We start from the raw sequence: 19,008 nt of genomic DNA on the forward strand, positions 1-19,008 counted from the left end.
TCTTTCTTCAGAGCTCAGATGTCTGCTCAGATAGCGCTGCGAGTGCACCGACTTCTGGATCTTCCAGCTTTTCTGCTTGCAGCCGGTGCTGAGTCTGAGGCGCATCTCACTTATCTGCCTGGCCTCCTGACCCTTCTGACTATCAGCGGCAGATATGTTGAGGAGTGGGTCCGCGTCTTCTATGCCTCTGTTTGGATTGACCCGGATCATCACTGGATGAGGTTCCGCTTTGAGCGAGAGGATGTCACGATCACTGCCAGTCAGATCCGTCAGCTCTTTGGATTCCCAGAGTCGACGACTCGCCTTCACAGCCTCTGCTACGGCTCTTCTGACCCTCCTCGTCGCCCTCACGGCGGTGTGGCTCCAGGGACAGCTCACGTCGCGGCTCTGTTCCGCCCGCCTTTCACAGATGGGTCGCGACATTCCCCAGCAGACTTTACTACTGCAGCGAAGTACTTATATGAGCTCATCAGACGAACACTCCTGCCGAGGATGGGATACAGGGAGGCTACCACTCATATTCAGCTTTGGCTCCTTGGTGCCCTGGTATCCCACTCTGAGTTTGACGTTGTGGACTTCCTGATCTGTGAGATCGAGGACACCGTTCTGGATGGGATTCGTGCTCGTCGGCAGTTACCTTATGCTCACTACTTGTGCCACATCTTTGCGCAGCTGATTCAGCCACCTCGATTTCAGAGCACCCTTGAGGCCTCACGCCTTGTATTTGGATCTTACCGTCCTGCTCCTGAGATTCCCGTGTCAGCTTCTGCTTCTGTGTTTGACTCTCAAGCCGAGGATGCAGCTCTTCGACAGTTTGACACTCAGGGTACAACAGCTGATGATGATGATGATGATGATGATTTTGGGGTTCCTCCTCCGCCTCCGCCTCCTATGCCTCCTCGCTCACATGATCATGAGGCTGGGAGTTCTAGTGCTGCCCCTCCTCATCCTCAGGCTATGGACCCTGCTCTTGCTTCGATTCTCCAGACTCTCACCCAGCAGCAGGCTCACCTGGCAGCCGAGCAGGCCCGTTTATCCGACAGGATGCTCTCGATGTTTCAGAACATGCAGGACAGGCAGGATGCGCTTCAGCAGCAGCTACTTCAGGATCGGGCTGAGAGTAGGGCATTCATGGCTCTCATGCTACAGCAGTCTGGTGTCTCAGTACCTCCGGTTCAGTCTGCTCCACCTCCTCCGCTTCACGCTCCAGTGGTGCCATCGATTTTGTCAGGACCCCCTGTTGGTACCTCTCCGCTCCGGCCGGTCACTTTGGCGTTCACCTCTCCGGTTCTCAGCTCTGTCTGTCCGCAGCCGTCAGTACCACCAGCATCTCCTGTTACCACTACCGCTGTGGCAGTATCTGTGACCGCTTCTGTTCCGGTAGCTCCTGCAGCGCGGCCTCTGTCTGAGTCAGTACCAGCTCCACCTTCTACCGCAGATCCTGGATCCGAGACTGACTCTGACCCTCCGCCGGCGTTCGCCCTGCTACCTCGACCACGACCGGATGCGCCCCCGCCGCCTCCTCCTGCTTCAGGTGTTTAGGTTCAGGTCCCTTTTGGTGTTTGACGCCAAAGGGGGAGAGATATGAGTTGTGAGAGCTAGGGGGAGTTAGAGAGTTAGTAGAGAGTCAGAGTCATTTTGATGTAATATATGTGCTTGCTACTCTCTGTACTAGCTTGATGTTTTTGGCTCACAAACTCGTCATATACTCTCGTTGCATATGATTGACTGTGTGTATTATGTTTTCACCTTATATTTTATCACCAGTCTTCTAGCTCTTGTTTCATCAATTTAACTTCACTTTTATATGAACAAGAATCTGATGATGTGTATGCGCTCACTATTATTATTATTATGGTACACATTCTTTCTGTCAAAGAATACTGAGTATAACTAACCATTCTTTCTATTGACAGAATCTTCAAAACAAACTACTCTCACAAAACTTGTAGGGTTGTCATCAATCACCAAAAAGGGGGAGATTGAAAGCATCTAGGCCCCTGGTTGGTTTTAGTGATTAATGACAACGTAATATTATATGTGACTAACGTGTGTTTTGCAGAGACAAATGGTAAGTTAGGTCGCATGACAGGTAGAAGTACTACAAAGGTGAAAAAAATCCCTGAGATAAGAACTCGAAGCGACGGCTAAAACGACGGAACAAAAGGTGAAGGTCTACGGAGTCCGAGTGTCAAGGAGATGTGGACACTCGCGATTTAGTTAGGTATTTTATTCTCTTTTAGCCGTACTATAAAGAGGGGTTGTCAATGAGTAGTTTGACCAAGAGAGTTCTAGTGTAGTGTTGGTGCACAATCACACTCATATACAGTGCTAGGTGTCACTCTAGAACTCACACACAAGTTAGAGCGAAAACCGATTTGAAAATCAGCTGAAAAACAAGAGTTAGAGTTTCTGGCTTTGGGGCACCGGACTGTCCGGTGTGCACCGGACTGTCCGGTGCACCCTCTGCCAGGTGGGGCCAAGCTGGTCCACGGCAGAGACCCTCCCCTCCGCAGAAACCCGAGAGCGCAGCTTTCAGAGTTGAATTTTAGTGGCACACCGGACACCGCACCGGACTGTCCGGTGTGCACCGGACAGTGGACTGTTCACTGTCCGGTGCGCCATGAGCCCAACGGCTCTCTGTCAGAACTAGCCGTCGGAAGTGACCGTTGGCGCACCGGTGGCGCACCGTTGGCGCACCGGTGGCGCACCGGACTGTCCGGTGCGCCATCGCGCAGTGAATTGCCTGTAACGGCTAGTTGGTGGGTGAGGGCTATTTATACCCCCTCCACCCACCATATTCAATGTCTTGCACTCCACATTTATTCCAGCACATTGGTAGAGCATTGCAAGCACCAAAAGGCTAGTGAGGAGATTAGAGAATCATAATCCACGCTTGTTCCTCATTAGCGCTAGTGAGAGCCACCTAGAGCACACACCACTTGCATTAGGCTTCTCTTGGTCAAGCGAAAGTCTACGGCTTGTTACTCTTGGTGATCGGCATCACCTAGACGGCTTGGTGGCGTTGGGAGCTCGGTGATCACCGTGAAGATCTTGTTGGTGACCCGACTCAAGTTTGTAAGCGGTCTCGAGGGATCCACCGCGCCGGAGTGGCAAAGGATCATCTCGTATTGAGCACTTGGTTCTTGCGAGGACCAAGGGGGAGCGATACCCTTGCGCGGGTGCTCCAACGAGGACTAGTGGAGAGTGCCGACTCTTCGATACCTCGGGAAAAATTGGAGGAGTCTTCTAAACTTTGCTTTACATTCTGCACTTAATTCAAGCACTTTACATTGTGTATTTGTTTAGCAAGTATTTGAAGTATTATCTTAGCTTTGTTACATTTCTAGTATTATATTCTTAGCGCTAGTTGTTGGGGTGAAGTTGGGCTCTTGTTTAGCTCTTGCTTAGGTTTTAATTAGTGTTGTTTTTGAGAAAAGCCCAATTCACCCCCCTCTTGGGCATCGTGATCCTTTCAGCTTCCAAAGGGGAGACAATGTCAAACTTAATGCTCCCCCTAAGAACTTGTCTAACTTTGTTAAGGGCAAGGCTCCCATGCCTCAGGATAATGAGGGTTACATTTTGTACCCTGCCGATTATCCCGAGAGCAAAATTAAGAAAATTCATTCTAGGAAGTCTCACTCTGGCCCTAACCATGCTTTTATGTATAAGGGTGAGACATCTAGCTCTAGGCAACCAACCCGTGCTAAGTTGCCTAGAAAGAAAACTCCTAGTGCATCAAATGATCATGGCATTTCATTTAGGACTTTTGATGCATCTTATGTTTTGACTAACAAATCCGGCAAGGTAGTTGCCAAGTTTGTTGGGGGCAAACACAAGGGCTCTAAGACTTGTGTTTGGGTACCCAAAGTTCTTGTTTCTAATGCCAAAGGACCCAAAACCATTTGGGTACCTAAAGTCAAGAACTAAAATTGTTTTGTAGGTTTATGCATCCGGGGGCTCAAGTTGGATACTCGACAGCGGGTGCACAAACCACATGACAGGGGAGAAGAAGATGTTCTCCTCTTATGAGAAAAACCAAGATCCCCAACTAGCTATCACATTCGGGGATGGAAACCAAGGTTTGGTCAAAGGATTGGGTAAAATTGCTATATCACCTGACCATACTATTTCCAATGTTTTTCTTGTAGATTCTTTAGATTACAATTTGCTTTCCGTATCCCAATTATGTCAAATGGGCTACAACTGTCTATTTACTGATGTAGGTGTTACTGTCTTTAGAAGAAGTGATGATTCAATAGCATTTAAGGGAGTGTTAGAGGGTCAGCTATACTTAGTAGATTTTGATAGAGCTGAACTCGACACTTGCTTGGTTGCTAAGACTAACTTGGGTTGGCTCTGGCACCGCCGACTAGCCCATGTTGGAATGAAGAATCTTCATAAGCTTCTAAAGGGAGAACACATTTTAGGACTAACCAATGTTTATTTTGAGAAAGACAGGATTTGTAGCGCATGCCAAGCCGGGAAGCAAGTTGGCACTCATCATCCACACAAGAACATCATGACTAGTGACAGGCCACTGGAGCTCCTACACATGGACCTATTCGGCCCGATAGCTTACATAAGCATCGGCGGGAGTAAGTACTGTCTAGTTATTGTGGATGATTATTCTCGCTTCACTTGGGTGTTCTTTTTGCAGGAAAAATCCCATACCCAAGAGACCTTAAAGGGATTCTTGAGACGGGCTCAAAATGAGTTCGACTTAAGGATCAAGAAAATTCGAAGCGACAATGGGACGGAGTTCAAGAACTCACAAATAGAAGACTTTCTTGAGGAAGAGGGCATCAAGCATGAGTTTTCTTCTCCTTACACTCCACAACAAAATGGTGTAGTGGAGAGGAAGAATCGAACTCTATTGGACATGGCAAGAACCATGCTTGATGAGTACAAGACACCGGATCGGTTTTGGGCCGAGGCGGTGAACACCGCCTGCTACGCCATCAACCGGTTATATCTTCACCGAATCCTCAAGAAGACATCCTATGAACTCCTCACTGGTAAAAAGCCCAATATTTCATATTTTAGAGTTTTTGGTAGCAAATGCTTTATTCTTGTTAAGAGAGGTAGAAAATCTAAATTTGCTCCTAAAACTGTAGAAGGCTTTTTACTAGGATATGACTCAAACACAAGGGCATATAGAGTCTTTAACAAGTCCTCAGGACTAGTTGAAGTTTCTTGTGACATTGTGTTTGATGAAACTAATGGCTCTCAAGTAGAGCAAGTTGATCTTGATGAGATAGGTGAAGAACAGGCTCCGTGCATCGCGCTAAGGAACATGTCCATTGGGGATGTGTGTCCTAAGGAACCCGAAGAGCCTCCACATGCACAAGATCAACCATCCTCCTCCATGCAAGCATCTCCGCCAACCCAAAATGAGGACGAGGCTCAAGTTGATGAAGGAGAAGACCAAAGAGATGAGCCCCCTCAAGATGACGGCAACGATCAAGGGGGAGATGCAAATGATCAAGACAAGGAGGATGAACAACCAATGCCGCCACACCCAAGAGTCCACCAAGCAATCCAACGAGATCACCCCGTCGACACCATCCTCGGCGACATTCATAAGGGGGTAACTACTCGATCTCGGGTTGCACATTTTTGTGAGCATTACTCTTTTGTTTCCTGTATTGAGCCACACAGGGTAGAGGAAGCACTACAAGATTCGGATTGGGTGATGGCGATGCAAGAGGAGCTCAACAATTTCACGAGGAACGAGGTATGGCATTTAGTTCCACGTCCTAACCAAAATGTTGTAGGAACCAAGTGGGTCTTCCGCAACAAGCAAGATGAGCATGGTGTGGTGACAAGGAACAAAGCTCGACTTGTGGCCAAGAGATACTCCCAAGTCGAAGGTTTGGATTTCGGTGAAACCTATGCACCCATAGCTAGGCTTGAGTCAATTCGTATATTATTGGCCTATGCTACTTACCATGGCTTCAAGCTCTACCAAATGGACGTGAAGAGTGCCTTCCTCAATGGACCAATCAAGGAGGAGGTCTATGTTGAGCAACCTCCCGGCTTTGAAGATAGTGAGTACCCTAACCATGTCTATAGGCTCTCTAAGGCGCTTTATGGGCTCAAGCAAGCCCCAAGAGCATGGTATGAATGCCTTAGAGATTTCCTTATTGCTAATGGCTTCAAAGTCAGCAAAGCCGATCCTACTTTATTCACTAAGACTCTTGACAATGATTTGTTTGTATGCCAAATTTATGTTGATGATATCATATTTGGGTCTACTAACGAATCTACATGTGAAGAATTTAGTAGGATCATGACACAAAAATTTGAGATGTCGATGATGGGGGAGTTGAAGTATTTTCTAGGATTTCAAGTCAAGCAACTCCAAGAGGGCACCTTCATTTGTCAAACGAAGTACACTCAAGACATTCTAACCAAGTTTGGAATGAAGGATGCCAAGCCCATCAAGACACCCATGGGAACCAATGGGCATCTCGACCTCGACACGGGAGGTAAATCCGTCGATCAAAAGGTATACCGGTCGATGATTGGTTCATTGCTTTATTTATGTGCATCTCGACCGGACATTATGCTTTCCGTATGCATGTGTGCAAGATTCCAAGCCGACCCTAAGGAATCACACCTTACGGCCGTAAAACGAATCTTGAGATATTTGGCTTATACACCTAAGTTTGGGCTTTGGTACCCTCGGGGATCCACATTTGATTTGATTGGTTATTCGGATGCCGATTGGGCGGGGTGTAAGATTAATAGAAAGAGCACATCGGGGACTTGCCAGTTCTTGGGAAGATCCTTGGTGTCTTGGGCTTCAAAGAAGCAAAATTCGGTCGCTCTTTCTACCGCCGAAGCCGAGTATATTGCCGCAGGTCATTGTTGCGCGCAATTGCTTTGGATGAGGCAAACCCTGCGGGACTACGGTTACAAACTAACCAAAGTTCCTCTTCTATGTGATAATGAGAGTGCAATCCGCATGGCGGATAATCCCGTTGAGCATAGCCGCACTAAACACATAGCCATTCGATATCACTTTCTTCGGGATCACCAACAAAAGGGGGATATCGAAATTTCATACATTAACACTAAAGATCAATTAGCCGATATCTTTACCAAGCCACTTGATGAACAATCTTTTACCAAACTTAGGCATGAGCTCAATATTCTTGATTCTAGGAATTTCTTTTGCTAAACTTGCACACATAGCTCATAAGTACACCTTTGATCATGTCTCTTTGATATATGCTATGACTAATGTGTTTTCAAGTGTATGTCAAACCAAGTCATAGGTATATTGAAAGGGAATTGGAGTCTTCGACGAAGACAAAGGCTTCCACTCCACTCTACTACTCATCCTTCGCCGTCACTCCGAGCATCTCTCCAACTTTGGTATAATCTTCACTCATTTATTTTATGACCAAAGGAGGAGAAAGTACTTCGTTGGGCTCTAATGATTCCGTTTTTGGCGATTCATGCCAAAGGGGGAGAAAATATGAGCCAAAGCAAAAGGACCGCACCACCACCCTAATTTTTTTTAAAAAAAAAAGTTTGGAGATTTTCAATTGGTCAATTTCAAATTAGTATCTTATTATGTTCTAAAGGGGGAGGAAGTAGTATTTCAAAAATGATATATCAAAACCCTCTTGAACACTAAGAGGAGGATCTCATTTAGGGGGAGTTTTGTTTAGTCAAAGGAAAAGCATTTGAAACAAGGGGAGAAAATTTTTAAACTTGAAAATGCTTTGCAAAAATGTTATTCATCTACCTTTGACTATGTTGCAAAAGGACTTTGAAAAGGATTTACAAAAAGAATTTGCAAAAACAAAACATGTGGTGCAAGCGTGGTCCAAAATGTTAAAAATAAAGAAACAATCCATGCACATCTAGTAAGTAACATTTATTGGCTCAATTCCAAGCAACCTTTGCACTTACATTATGCAAACTAGTTCAATTATGCACTTTTATATTTGCTTTGGTATGTGTTGGCATCAATCACCAAAAAGGGGGAGATTGAAAGGGAATTAGGCTTACACCTAGTCCCTAATTAATTTTGGTGGTTGAATTGCCCAACACAAATATTTGGACTAACTAGTTTGCTCTAGTGTATAAGTTATACAGGTGCCAAAGGTTCACACTTAGCCAATAAAAAGACCAAGTATTGGGTTCAAACAAAGGAGCAAGGGACAACCGAAGGCATCTCTGGTCTGGCGCACCGGACTGTCCGGTGTGCCACCGGACATGTCCGGTGCACCAGAGGACTCCAACTACCAAACTCGTCACCTTCAGGAAATTCCAGAGGCAACTCCGCTATAATTCACCGGACTGTCCGGTACACACCGGACATGTCCGGTGCTCCAAGGAAGAGCGGCCTCCGGAACTCGACAGCCTCGGGAATTCATTTCAGCTGCTCCGCTAAAATTCACCGGACTGTCCGGTGTACACCGGACTGTCCGGTGTACACCGGACTGTCCGGTGTAACAGCGGGACAACGACTATTTCGGCGCCAACGGCTACCTGCGACGCATTAAATGCGCGCGCTGCGCGCGTAGAGGTCAGGCACGCCCATACTAGCGCACCAGACAATCTACAGTGCATGTCCGGTGCGCCACCGGACATCCAGGCGGGCCCAGAAGTCAGAGCTCCAACGGTCGGAACCCAACAGCTTTGGTGACGTGGCTGTCGCACCGGACATGTCCGGTGTGCACCAGACTGTCCGGTGCGCCATCGAACAGACAGCCTCTCCAAACGGCTAGTTTGGTGGTTGAGGCTATAAATACCCCCAACCACCCACCATTCATTGCATCCAAGTTTTCCACTTCCCAACTACTTACAAGAGCTCTAGCATTCAATTCTAGACACACCAAAGAGATCAAATCCTCTCCAAATTCCACACAACGCCCTAGTGATTAGAGAGAGAGATTTGCTTGTGTTCTTTCGAGCTCTTGCGCTTGGATTGCTTTCTTCTTTCTTGATTCTTTCTTGCGATCAAAACTCACTTGTAATTGAGGCAAGAGACACCAATCTTGTGGTGGTCCTTGTGGGAACTTTGTGTTCCAAGTGATTGAGAAGAGAAAGCTCACTCGGTCCGAGGGACCGTTTGAGAGAGGGTAAGGGTTGAAAGAGACCCGACCTTTGTGGCCTCCTCAACGGGGAGTAGGTTTGAGAGAACCGAACCTCGGTAAAACAAATCCGTGTGTCTCACTTCATTATTCGCTTGCGATTTATTTTGCGCCCTCTCTCGTGGACTCTATTATATTTCTAACGCTAACCCGGCTTGTAGTTGTGATTATTTTTGAGAATTTCAGTGTCGCCCTATTCACCCCCCTCTAGGCGACTTTCAGAAAGGTTATGTTGCTCCCATGAACTTAACTAATGATAAACTAAACTAAAAACATCTTGTGATATAGCCAACTTACAAAGCCATGATCAAACAACAAAGAGTAAAGCTCTACTCCATCTTTTATCCAGTAGCTACATAGTCGAAACAACAATGAAGAGAACTTGCTATCTAACAATACCAGTTAAAACTTGGCTTCCATGGTTTCAGTTTTAGGGCAACACTCTATGCTACTTGCCCATGATTTCATTACTCTTCAAATACAATCCAAACATGTATTCTAGATGTCAGCATTCCATCAGTACCAAAACTCATGCCTCTAGCCAGTTGTTCAAATAAACTACTGCCATCCGTCTATGATCGATTAATCTTCACTTCACAGACATTGGAAACAGTACAATCCAAACGAATGTGATGCGAGCATATATAGTCAATCCAATTGATTCAAGGATTCCTTCCACGCTATAAGAGTTTTTTTTATAGGGTACAAAGATGTCACACACTCACACCACTACACACCACACGCACAAACACATGTACTCATCTAATACACACTAAATTGATTGAGAGACCTAGACCTAGCTGGGTTAGTTTCCGACTCCCGAGTAAAGATGTCAATGGGGAATTCCCCACCGGGTTATAGCATCCCATCCCCATCCCCATCATATTTGATTCATCCCCATACCCATCTCCATACCCATCATGGGTACAAAACTTATCCCATACCCATCCCCATTCGGGTTTCGGGTCCCCAATGGGTCCCCATCCTCAATTAAGGGATAACTAGGTACTAACATGTAGCACAAACAATCTAGATTTTAGACATCACTACATCGACAAGCACTCATCCATGAACCATGATCCATTCATCCATCCATCAGGAAAGTCATAAGTACTTCAGGACTGATAGAAGAAATGGAGAAATGGAGTTTTCTCACCTTCCTTGGTCACCATCTGAGTTCGTTGGCGCCTGAGAATCCATGGTCGTCACCGTCATCTGGGCAGGGCGTAGCATATGACTGGTTATTTTAGAGTTTTGTTTTTTACTAGTCTGCTAGTTGCCTTGTTGGGCTAGGACCTGGGGCCTGGTGCGCTGTCGTGCTGGGCTTGGTGGCCGGCTTGGCTCAAGTCATTCATACAAATACGACAGGTGTACACATATGAAATACCCATGGGTAATCAGGTTCGGATTATTGCTTCCCAAACTCATACCCGTTTACCCAATGGGTGGAGATTTTGTCCCATATCCATACTCATGGGGACAATTTTCGTCCCATACCCGTACCCTAATAGGGGAATTCCCCATGGGTTGGCGGGTATCGGGTCCCCATTAACATCTCTACTCCCGAGCCAGGGTCAAGAGAACTCTCCGATAGGCAGGGGCAGAACCCCAATTGGGCTTAAATGAAAACATGTTTCATTGTGGGCTGGGAATGTTTCCACGCCAGGCTAAGCCCACACAACCCTCTGAATAACCCAGTACGCACACACCCTCTTATTGCAGGCCAGGCTTCCATCTGCTGGGCCATCAGTTACTTTTCCTTTGACGGTACGCTGTGGAAAATGGAAATGATCTGGGCCGCATTCTTGCCTCTGAACAAGACAGCGAAACTCGACAGCGAAGGTGAAGCCCTCGTCCCTCGAGCCGCAACGGCCGCCGGTCGTCGTTGGCCACGTCACCCGATCCCGGCATCCCCAGCCCGAAGCATCACAACCTGATCCTCCTCCCCCACACGGCCACACCACAATTCTCAGAAAAAATCCCTCCCGCTCCCACCACCGCCGCAGCCCTCTCCTCCTCCGCCTCCGCATCACATTCCACTTCCATTCCCGCGGCCCGCGCCGCCATCATGGCCACCGCCTCCCTCCTCGAGGCCACTCGCCTCCTTTCCACCCCGCGCCCGCCCCGCCGCAGCCTCCACACCCACCTCCTCAGGACCCCGCGCCTCTCCGCTCTCCGCGCTCACCTCCACCGTTCCGCAACTCTCGACGCGCAGGAGCCGACGGCGAGGCCTGGCGCGCTCCTGGTCCTCGACGCGCTCAGGAGGTCCGTGGTCGACTCCCTCGCGGCGCTCAAGCGGCCCGCGCTCGCGCTCCTGCTGGCCGGCGCGCTGCTCGCCGCGGCGTCAATGGGCGGGCCGCACGCCGCGGCGCTGGCCGCTTCGGGCGGGCGCGTCGGCGGGTCCGCCTTCTCCTCCCGCTCCTCCTCACCTCCGTCCTACGGCTACAGCGCGCCGGCGCCCAGGGGCGGGTACACGGCCGCGCCCTACTACTCGCCTTCGCCCTTCGTGTCCTTCGGCCCGGCCGTCGGCATCGGCTTCGGGGGATCGGGTTTCCTCGTGACCCTCATTGGCTTCGCGGCATTCCTCTATCTCGCCGGGTTCCTGTCCGACTCGTCAGGCGGTACCAGTGTGCTTACAGAGACGGATAAGACCACCGTCCTCAAGCTACAGGTAAGTTTTGGCTGTTGCTTTGGGGGATACATTGACATTTGCACGGGTCACTTACCATAACCACTTCAATGGCTAGCAGAAAATAGTAGTGGTACATATGTAAACTGCTGTTACATTTCCTATTTCTCAGTTAGCAGGAAACAGTAGTACACATGTAAGCTGCTGTTACATTTCCTATTTCAGTACTTGTCATGACCTGCCATACCATTTTAACATGCTTGGTTTAAGCCATTGCTTAAATAGCATTGCAACTGATCTTGGTCTTATGGTTAGTACACCAGATAACAGATACGTTGCCTACAATCCATATTAGTGACTGGATGTGAATAGCGAATTCGTTGCACGGATATTTTATTTGTAGGATATATTTATATACTTGAGCTTAACGAAGTAATCGCTGCTTGCTATTATTGCCTTTTTAAATCATGATATTTACGCAATGTACCTAGATGTACAAAAATAAGGCATGCTTATATTCATTTCATTATTAGTAGTGTCAGCGTCCAAGGAAGGCATGCCTCTCTTAGTAAAACGTCCTTCAAGGCTCCAGCAACATAGTCAGACACACAATGAGCCCGGTTTGGTGCTAGCCTATAATCTTCGGGGTCCTACGCCTCGGGGGCCAAGCATCATACCGATCAGATCCCAGTACCCTACAAGCTAGAGGCTCTGCGCAGGAGCCCCCGACTCTCATCAGAATGCCCTCGAGCGGCAATGGCCTCGGCACCATGTGCGCCTTCAACTGGGTCGGTCGTGCGACGCTGAGTGGTTGAGATAAGAGATAAGACTCTCGTCCTTCGTATTTATTACTGGGGCGATGTTGGTCAGAAGACATCACTATAGCCACGCTTAAGGCGTAAACGTGAGCACTATGCAGTCTGCGCGGCTACAACGGGCTTGACGATGTGGGGCGTCATTATAGCCACGTGTGAGTCCATAGGCGTATCCGCAAGCATTGTGCAGTGCGTGCAGCTTCAATGACTACCAACTACGTCGTACTCAACCACGTGGACTCTCATACTCGTCGATACCATGTGGGACTCCTGGACGCCTGGCTCCAATTACTCCCACATTTGAACGAGGGTCTCCCACTGAAAGGGTCTCCCACATTAGACGTCACATTTGAACGAGTGTCTACAAAATCACAAATATTACTAGAGCAATGTTGATTAGAATAAAAGGTGGTGCGGAAGATATGATTGTTCTAGCTCTAGTTTACTTTTTACTCTATGCAAGCCCCCTTCATATCTCCTATGGCGCTGATGCGTTTCAGCGTTTGGATAGGGAGGGTCCTCATTTGCGGGTCTGTCAGCTCTCGCAGATGCATCCCCGGTAGCGCCAACCAGGACTGTTTTCGACGACTCCTCGACATTCGTCTCATCACCAGCAGACCTCAAGCCCGCGCCTACTATCGCTACAAGGACACCAATTGTGGCCTCGATGGCAGCCCCCAAATAGTGTGAACACCACCACTATCGTCGATAGCATGCTGTCATCGGAAGACTCAACGGAGGCCCTTAGGATCCCCGCCTTCACCTTGGTGGGGAGCTTCGAGTGGCAGCCCCACTAGGCACGTAGGAGGCCCTCAACATCGGAGTAGCTCCACATTGATCACATGTGCTCCTGTAGCTAGGCGAGATCTACTGTGTTGCGAAGTGCGCGAGCACGATGGTGGATATGAGCCTAACGCCAACGAGTTGGGCAATCCTCCTCATGATGGGCTACACGCTGCAGCTCCTCCCACGTGTCTTCTTGCCCGTTGGCTCCCTCATTGGCATCTTCACGAGGGCTTAGGGGGCGATGGTGACATATATCCACGCCTCCCTCCAGTGCTCCCACTTGCCGGTGAGGTCGAGCATGATGTACAACGTTCGAGGCTTCAGCCTTGAGTGGAGCTAGAAGTAGAACCCCCCGAGCATGTTCCATCTGTTCGACACTCGAAGGACAAGAAGTGGTGGAATAACAGCACAGAAGGCCTCGCCCTCACGAATGCCTGGTAGACAAAGGTCGAGAGGGTGAGGATGGAGTTAGGGGTGAGATGCCCGATCTGAAGGTTGTAGAACTCCAGAATCTGGAGGTAGAACCGCGAAGTGGGAAGTTCATCCCCACCATCTTCAAAGAGTAGAAGATGTACTCCCCTGCACTGTGTTGAGGCATGCTGGGGGGGTCGTCACCACTCACACATTAAGCTAGCGGCGTGGTCTACCCGTGGAACTACGAACCTCGTTCATCCCCTCCTGGTTCAAGATCCACGTGCTCAACAACGACTTCAATGCGGTGGTAGTGGCCATGGCGCGTTCGACTGGAGCGACGGGACAGCCAAAATTCGTTGGGGATGGCGGCGGGAGAGAGAACACTCGTTGACGAGTGCGGTTGATTGTGCGAAGTAATGGAGGAAAATATGGAACCACACACCCGTATTTAAAGGCGTCCCTCTGTCACAATTGTTGGGCACAATGCTCGAAGTGTCGCACGATTCTTGCAACTGGAGAGGTGTGTAGCATGACTACTGTTTGATGCTTCGACTACGAGTTAAGGCGGTTGAAGCGCACGATATCCCCCGCGCGCACAACGAACCCATTCTATCAAGTGTTTATGGAAAGAATGGTCCCACCTATAGGCCTCCTTAGGCCTGCGGTGGGCCTGAGGGCCACTATCAGTGTCTAGGAGAAGGCATACCCTAAGATGTTGACAAAACACCATCCAAGACTATCAGCAGAAGATAGACCCATAGTGGGCGTGGCTGGTGCCAGCCTGACATCCTTAGGACTCTGTGCCTCAAGGGCCAACCCTGTGTTGGTTAGGCCCTGCCCCCCTACAAGATGAGGGCTTTATGCAAGAGGGCCCCCCGGCTCTCCCTAAGACGCCCTCAAGTAGGGCTGGAAAAAAGCTCGAGGCTCACGAAACAGCTCGAGATCAGGGCGGCTCGGCTCGGCTTGGAGTGGCTCGCGAGCCAAGCCGAGCCAGGTTTTCGAGCTTGTTGGTCCAGCAAGTCGAGTCGAGCCGTGCCAACTCATTCTGGCTCGCGAGCTGTGCCAAATTAATCAAACTATAGAATAATGATGAATATTGGATAATTTTACTTATAATGTTGAATGATGATTGTATTTTTCACATTTATATACTATTAAATCACTATATAATGCAATGTTATTTATCAATGTGCAGCTCGCGAGCCGAGCCAGCTTGTGAGCCAACTTCGAGCCGAGCCTCCTTTAGCTCGTTTAGTGGACAAGCCGAGCCGAGCCATTTTCAGTTAGCCAACGAGCCGCACCGAGCTTGGCTCGGCTCGTTTCCAGCCCTACCCCCGAGGCAGGACGACCCAGGCGGCACGGCCTCGGCACCACATGTGCCATCGACCAGGCCGGTCGTGCAACATTGGGTGGTTGAGATAAGGCTCTTGTCCTTCGCATTTATTGCGAGGGGCAATGTTGTGGTCAAAAGACGTCTCTTTAGCCACGACTAAGGCCGCAGACGTACTCTCGAGCACTATGTAGTATGTGCGGCTATAATGCTACCAACTACATTGTACTTAACAGCATGGGACATCACTATAGCCACACATGTGGCCGTAGGCTTACCTGCAAGCAATATGCAGTGTGTGCAGCTATCAACTACGTTGTACTCAATGGCGTGAGCTCCCATACATGTCATTGTGGCACACCGGAGGCGCGCACCGTGTATGTTACAATGACTATGACAGGATGGGAGTAATTGAACCTCAGCTAGGCGGGGACCATCGTCCAGGCAGGAATATAACTCATTCCTCCCTTGTGCTATAAAAGGAGGGGTAGAGCTACATAGAAACAGGTCGCTACGGCACACCTTGAACTACTGGGGACACTGGGCTACAGCAGGGCTGACAACTAGCGTTCAAAGGCTCACACCTGAGTTCAGACCCCGAAACCTGAGTCCATAGTTTGTAGGTTCCCAGTATCATCTGAGTATGTAAGCTCTGCCCACACTTACAGCTATACATTGACAGCATAGAGGATGTAGTGTAGTACGTTTAGGCGGTACGAACCTCTCTATATCGCGTGTGTGCATACCGTCATGCCAGTGCTCTATTGCAGCGGTTACAGGCCTACGCCCCTCTCTCTTTCTCTCCGATTCTCTCTGGTACCGTGATGTAGAATTCTGATGACAAGTATTATGTAGGCATCCACTTAAAGCATTCTAATACGTTAACATTGTTCGTAGGTTGGCTTGCTGGGCATGGCACGATCATTTCAGAAGGAGCTTGACCAAATAGCTGAGAAAGCAGATACATCTACTCCGGCTGGCTTGAGCTATGTGTTGACAGGTAAAACAAAAATCTACATGCTGTTTGATTTTACTACTTCATACTACTTCACATTTAAGCTGCTGCTGCTGCCTCTGCTGGTTGGCTGCTGCACAGCTGCTGCCACAGCTCAGTTATCAACAACCGCGGTGTTATATTACCAATCCCCATCAACTAGTATGCATCACACACCACATTAGAGCAAAACAGGGGAAACCTGAACTTGGAACACTGCGGTTGTTGAGGATAACCATCAAGATTAAACATTGGATGGATTGGGTCTCATTGGGTTGTGTTGCTTTTAGTTGAAGTAATGTACCTAATGTTGGCCTTCTGTTCTGATATGTTTTGGTTCCTTTCATTTCTCATTGGGCCTTGTTCGCCCTTATTGCTGGTTAAGGATCACTTTCATACTTTACTGGTCACAATTTCTATCTGTGACAATCCATTACAGTGCTGCTTCTTTGTTTTTACGGTCTCTATTTTGGGCTAGAACGCATGTTACCTTATACAAAATCAATAATCTTGACTATAGTTCTACTGTTGCTTTAAAGTGTAATCACATTATGCATCATAATTTTCTTGGAAATAAACTGTATAGATATACTGTTTCTGTAACGCTTATGACCATTCTGCTATTACCTTGAAATCATTCTGATTGTTTAGTTGTTATGCTGTTCTATAGAGACAACATTAGCATTACTTCGGCATCCGGATTGTTGTATCTCAGCTTACTCTTCGGTAAGCCCACCTATTGCTTTAATTTGTATTCTTTAGCTTATTTAGCAGATTGCAGTTTGTTTCTTGTTTCCATCTAAATGTGTAACTCTATGACTTGTCCTGCAATGTAATGTTATGCACAACTCCTAGAAAAATACAAAACAACCTTTTCATTTACATGCCTATTTCACCAGCGATGAAATGGTCATAAAGTCCTTTTTAGGTTGTAAGTCAAATCAATACTTCATGCATGAGCGCCTTATCATGCCTTTAGTGGCAGGGTCATAAAGGTTTGGAATTCAGTAAATTTCTCACTTCAATGCCTATTAATCACATTTATTGTTCTAAAAAGGTGGATGTGAAACGTAGCGTGGATGATGGTGAGAAACGTTTCAATCAGCTTTCAATTGAGGAGAGGGGCAAGTTTGATGAAGAGACACTTGTCAACGTGAACAGCATCAAGAGGAATAAAGGAGGCAGCCAAAGATCAAGTGGTTTTAGCAACGAGTACATTGTGGTATGTAACAGATGACACCAGGCTTGTCAAATAGTAATCTTATGTCCATGCAAGGAATATCTTTTTGCTGATACAGTTCAGATGCCAATAGTGATTCAAGAATTAAGATTTTTGTCTAAAAAAACACTGCTTTACAAACTCATATCCCTGTGTTGGTGGGGGGATGATTTCTATCATGTGTACTGTGTATGTTTGTGTGATTGAATGTTTCTGATTACCTGTTTTGCTAGTATCACTCAGTACAGCAGTGACCACATGATATCTAAGCCTTTTTAATTTCATATTTGCAGATAACCATATTGGTTGCTGCTGAGGGAGTACATAAGCTGCCGGTTATAAATAGCAGCAATGACTTAAAGACAGCTCTACAAAAGATGGGTGCCATACCATCAAGCAAAATACTGGTATTTCTTGCTCGTTTCTTTTTTTTTCTCTTGTAATATCATCAAGTTTAAATTCTAGTCCTACCATCCCTACTCAGGAGTCATTCCATGTTGATTGTATTGGGGTAAAATAATCTTAACTGACAGCAACCTGGTTTTCACCAACATCTACAGTTCGGTAAAATGGTATTTGCTCCAAAATTTGATCCAGCCTTGTCCAAAAACAGTTCCGTAGTCCATTTCTGTTGTATGAGGCTGTCAGATCTAGTCAGCAAATTTAAAATTGCAGCAAATCAATGTTGTGTTGTAGTGACATACTGACATTTAATAAACATCTTGCTAGAGTACAAAACGTTTAGTCCAAGTAAGCTGTAGTAACTTAGAGATGGAACCAACAAGAGCCTCACGAATTCACTCTAAAAAACAAAGGGAAAATAAAAAAAGGGAAAAGAAGAGCTACATGAACCACAATCTTTGTATCCTATTTTCTTATAAAATTCAGGTTGTTTGCATTTTATTCATACTGGTATGCCATGATAACGATGTCCGGTTCTTTTTAATCTTCTTTACAGGCAGTCGAGGTCCTGTGGACTCCGCAAAATGAGAATGACACATTGTCCGAGCGAGAGCTCCTTGAAGATTACCCGCTCTTAAGGCCTCTGTAGAAAGATAAAAGTTACAGATTGCCCGTGCAAAGGAAGAACACGCCGTAGATTCAGTTTTGGCGGTTTTCTTATTAGTTATAGCACAGATCCTGCGTTTGTATAATAAGTGTATAATAATTTGTAATTGGCGTCTCTGATAGCCTTCATTTCAGAACATGGAACGTGCAAATCTGCAATTGTCTGTCAGTAGTCTTGTTCAATCTTCCTGACACAATAACACAAAATTGTAAATAGATTGTTCAGAGAAAAAATAAAACAGGACATGCTGCATTTGTGCGTGTACGCGTTCCACCAAGGATATTTCAAATAAAAATATTTGATGAATATTGCATGCTAGTTCCAGCTTCCAAGGTCCACGGCCTCCGTGGTTGCAGTAGAATACAGTACGTGAGATTAAGGCGGCAATGGATCATGTTCCAAATACTTATTTATATTTAAAATTATATAGAAATAAAACTTGATTTTAATCTAGTTCGATCCTTAAATTTTATAGTATAAAATTTAGAGTCTATAATCACTCCTACGTGAGATCAGTGTGAGGCACCATTTTCTTGTTTTTGTGGAAAACACGATCTATGTTGGTCTGCTGCTAGTTGCTAGATTGACGCAAGCAACTTCCTAACCCAAATAGTATATCATGACAGTCAAGCAACGGAA

The 19,008-nt window shown here is 47.0% G+C and overlaps 1 protein-coding gene across 1 annotated transcript; it reads left to right on the forward strand.

Moving 5' to 3' along the window:
* The first annotated feature begins 10,980 nt into the window (after positions 1-10,980).
* LOC103643842 (uncharacterized) lies at positions 10,981-18,633 on the forward strand. Its single transcript, XM_008667007.2, has 6 exons — positions 10,981-11,784; positions 15,985-16,087; positions 16,752-16,807; positions 17,139-17,303; positions 17,594-17,707; positions 18,259-18,633. Exons 1-6 carry the CDS (start codon positions 11,182-11,184, stop codon positions 18,349-18,351), a joined length of 1,134 nt encoding a protein of 377 aa, XP_008665229.1. The 5' UTR covers positions 10,981-11,181; the 3' UTR covers positions 18,352-18,633.
* Positions 18,634-19,008: the final 375 nt, after the last annotated feature.

Source organism: Zea mays, chromosome 1 (genome assembly GCF_902167145.1).
Source record: "Zea mays cultivar B73 chromosome 1, Zm-B73-REFERENCE-NAM-5.0, whole genome shotgun sequence".
Classification (NCBI taxonomy): Eukaryota; Viridiplantae; Streptophyta; class Magnoliopsida; order Poales; family Poaceae; genus Zea; species Zea mays.

Coding starts and splice junctions, on each gene's coding strand:
- LOC103643842 (XM_008667007.2), top strand. CDS start 11,182: ATGGCCACCGCCTCCCTCCTCGAGGCCACTCGCCTCCTTTCCACCCCG. Junction 17,304..17,593: donor TTAGCAACGAGTACATTGTG/GTATGTAACAGA, acceptor TCATATTTGCAG/ATAACCATATTGGTTGCTGC. Junction 17,708..18,258: donor TACCATCAAGCAAAATACTG/GTATTTCTTGCT, acceptor TCTTCTTTACAG/GCAGTCGAGGTCCTGTGGAC.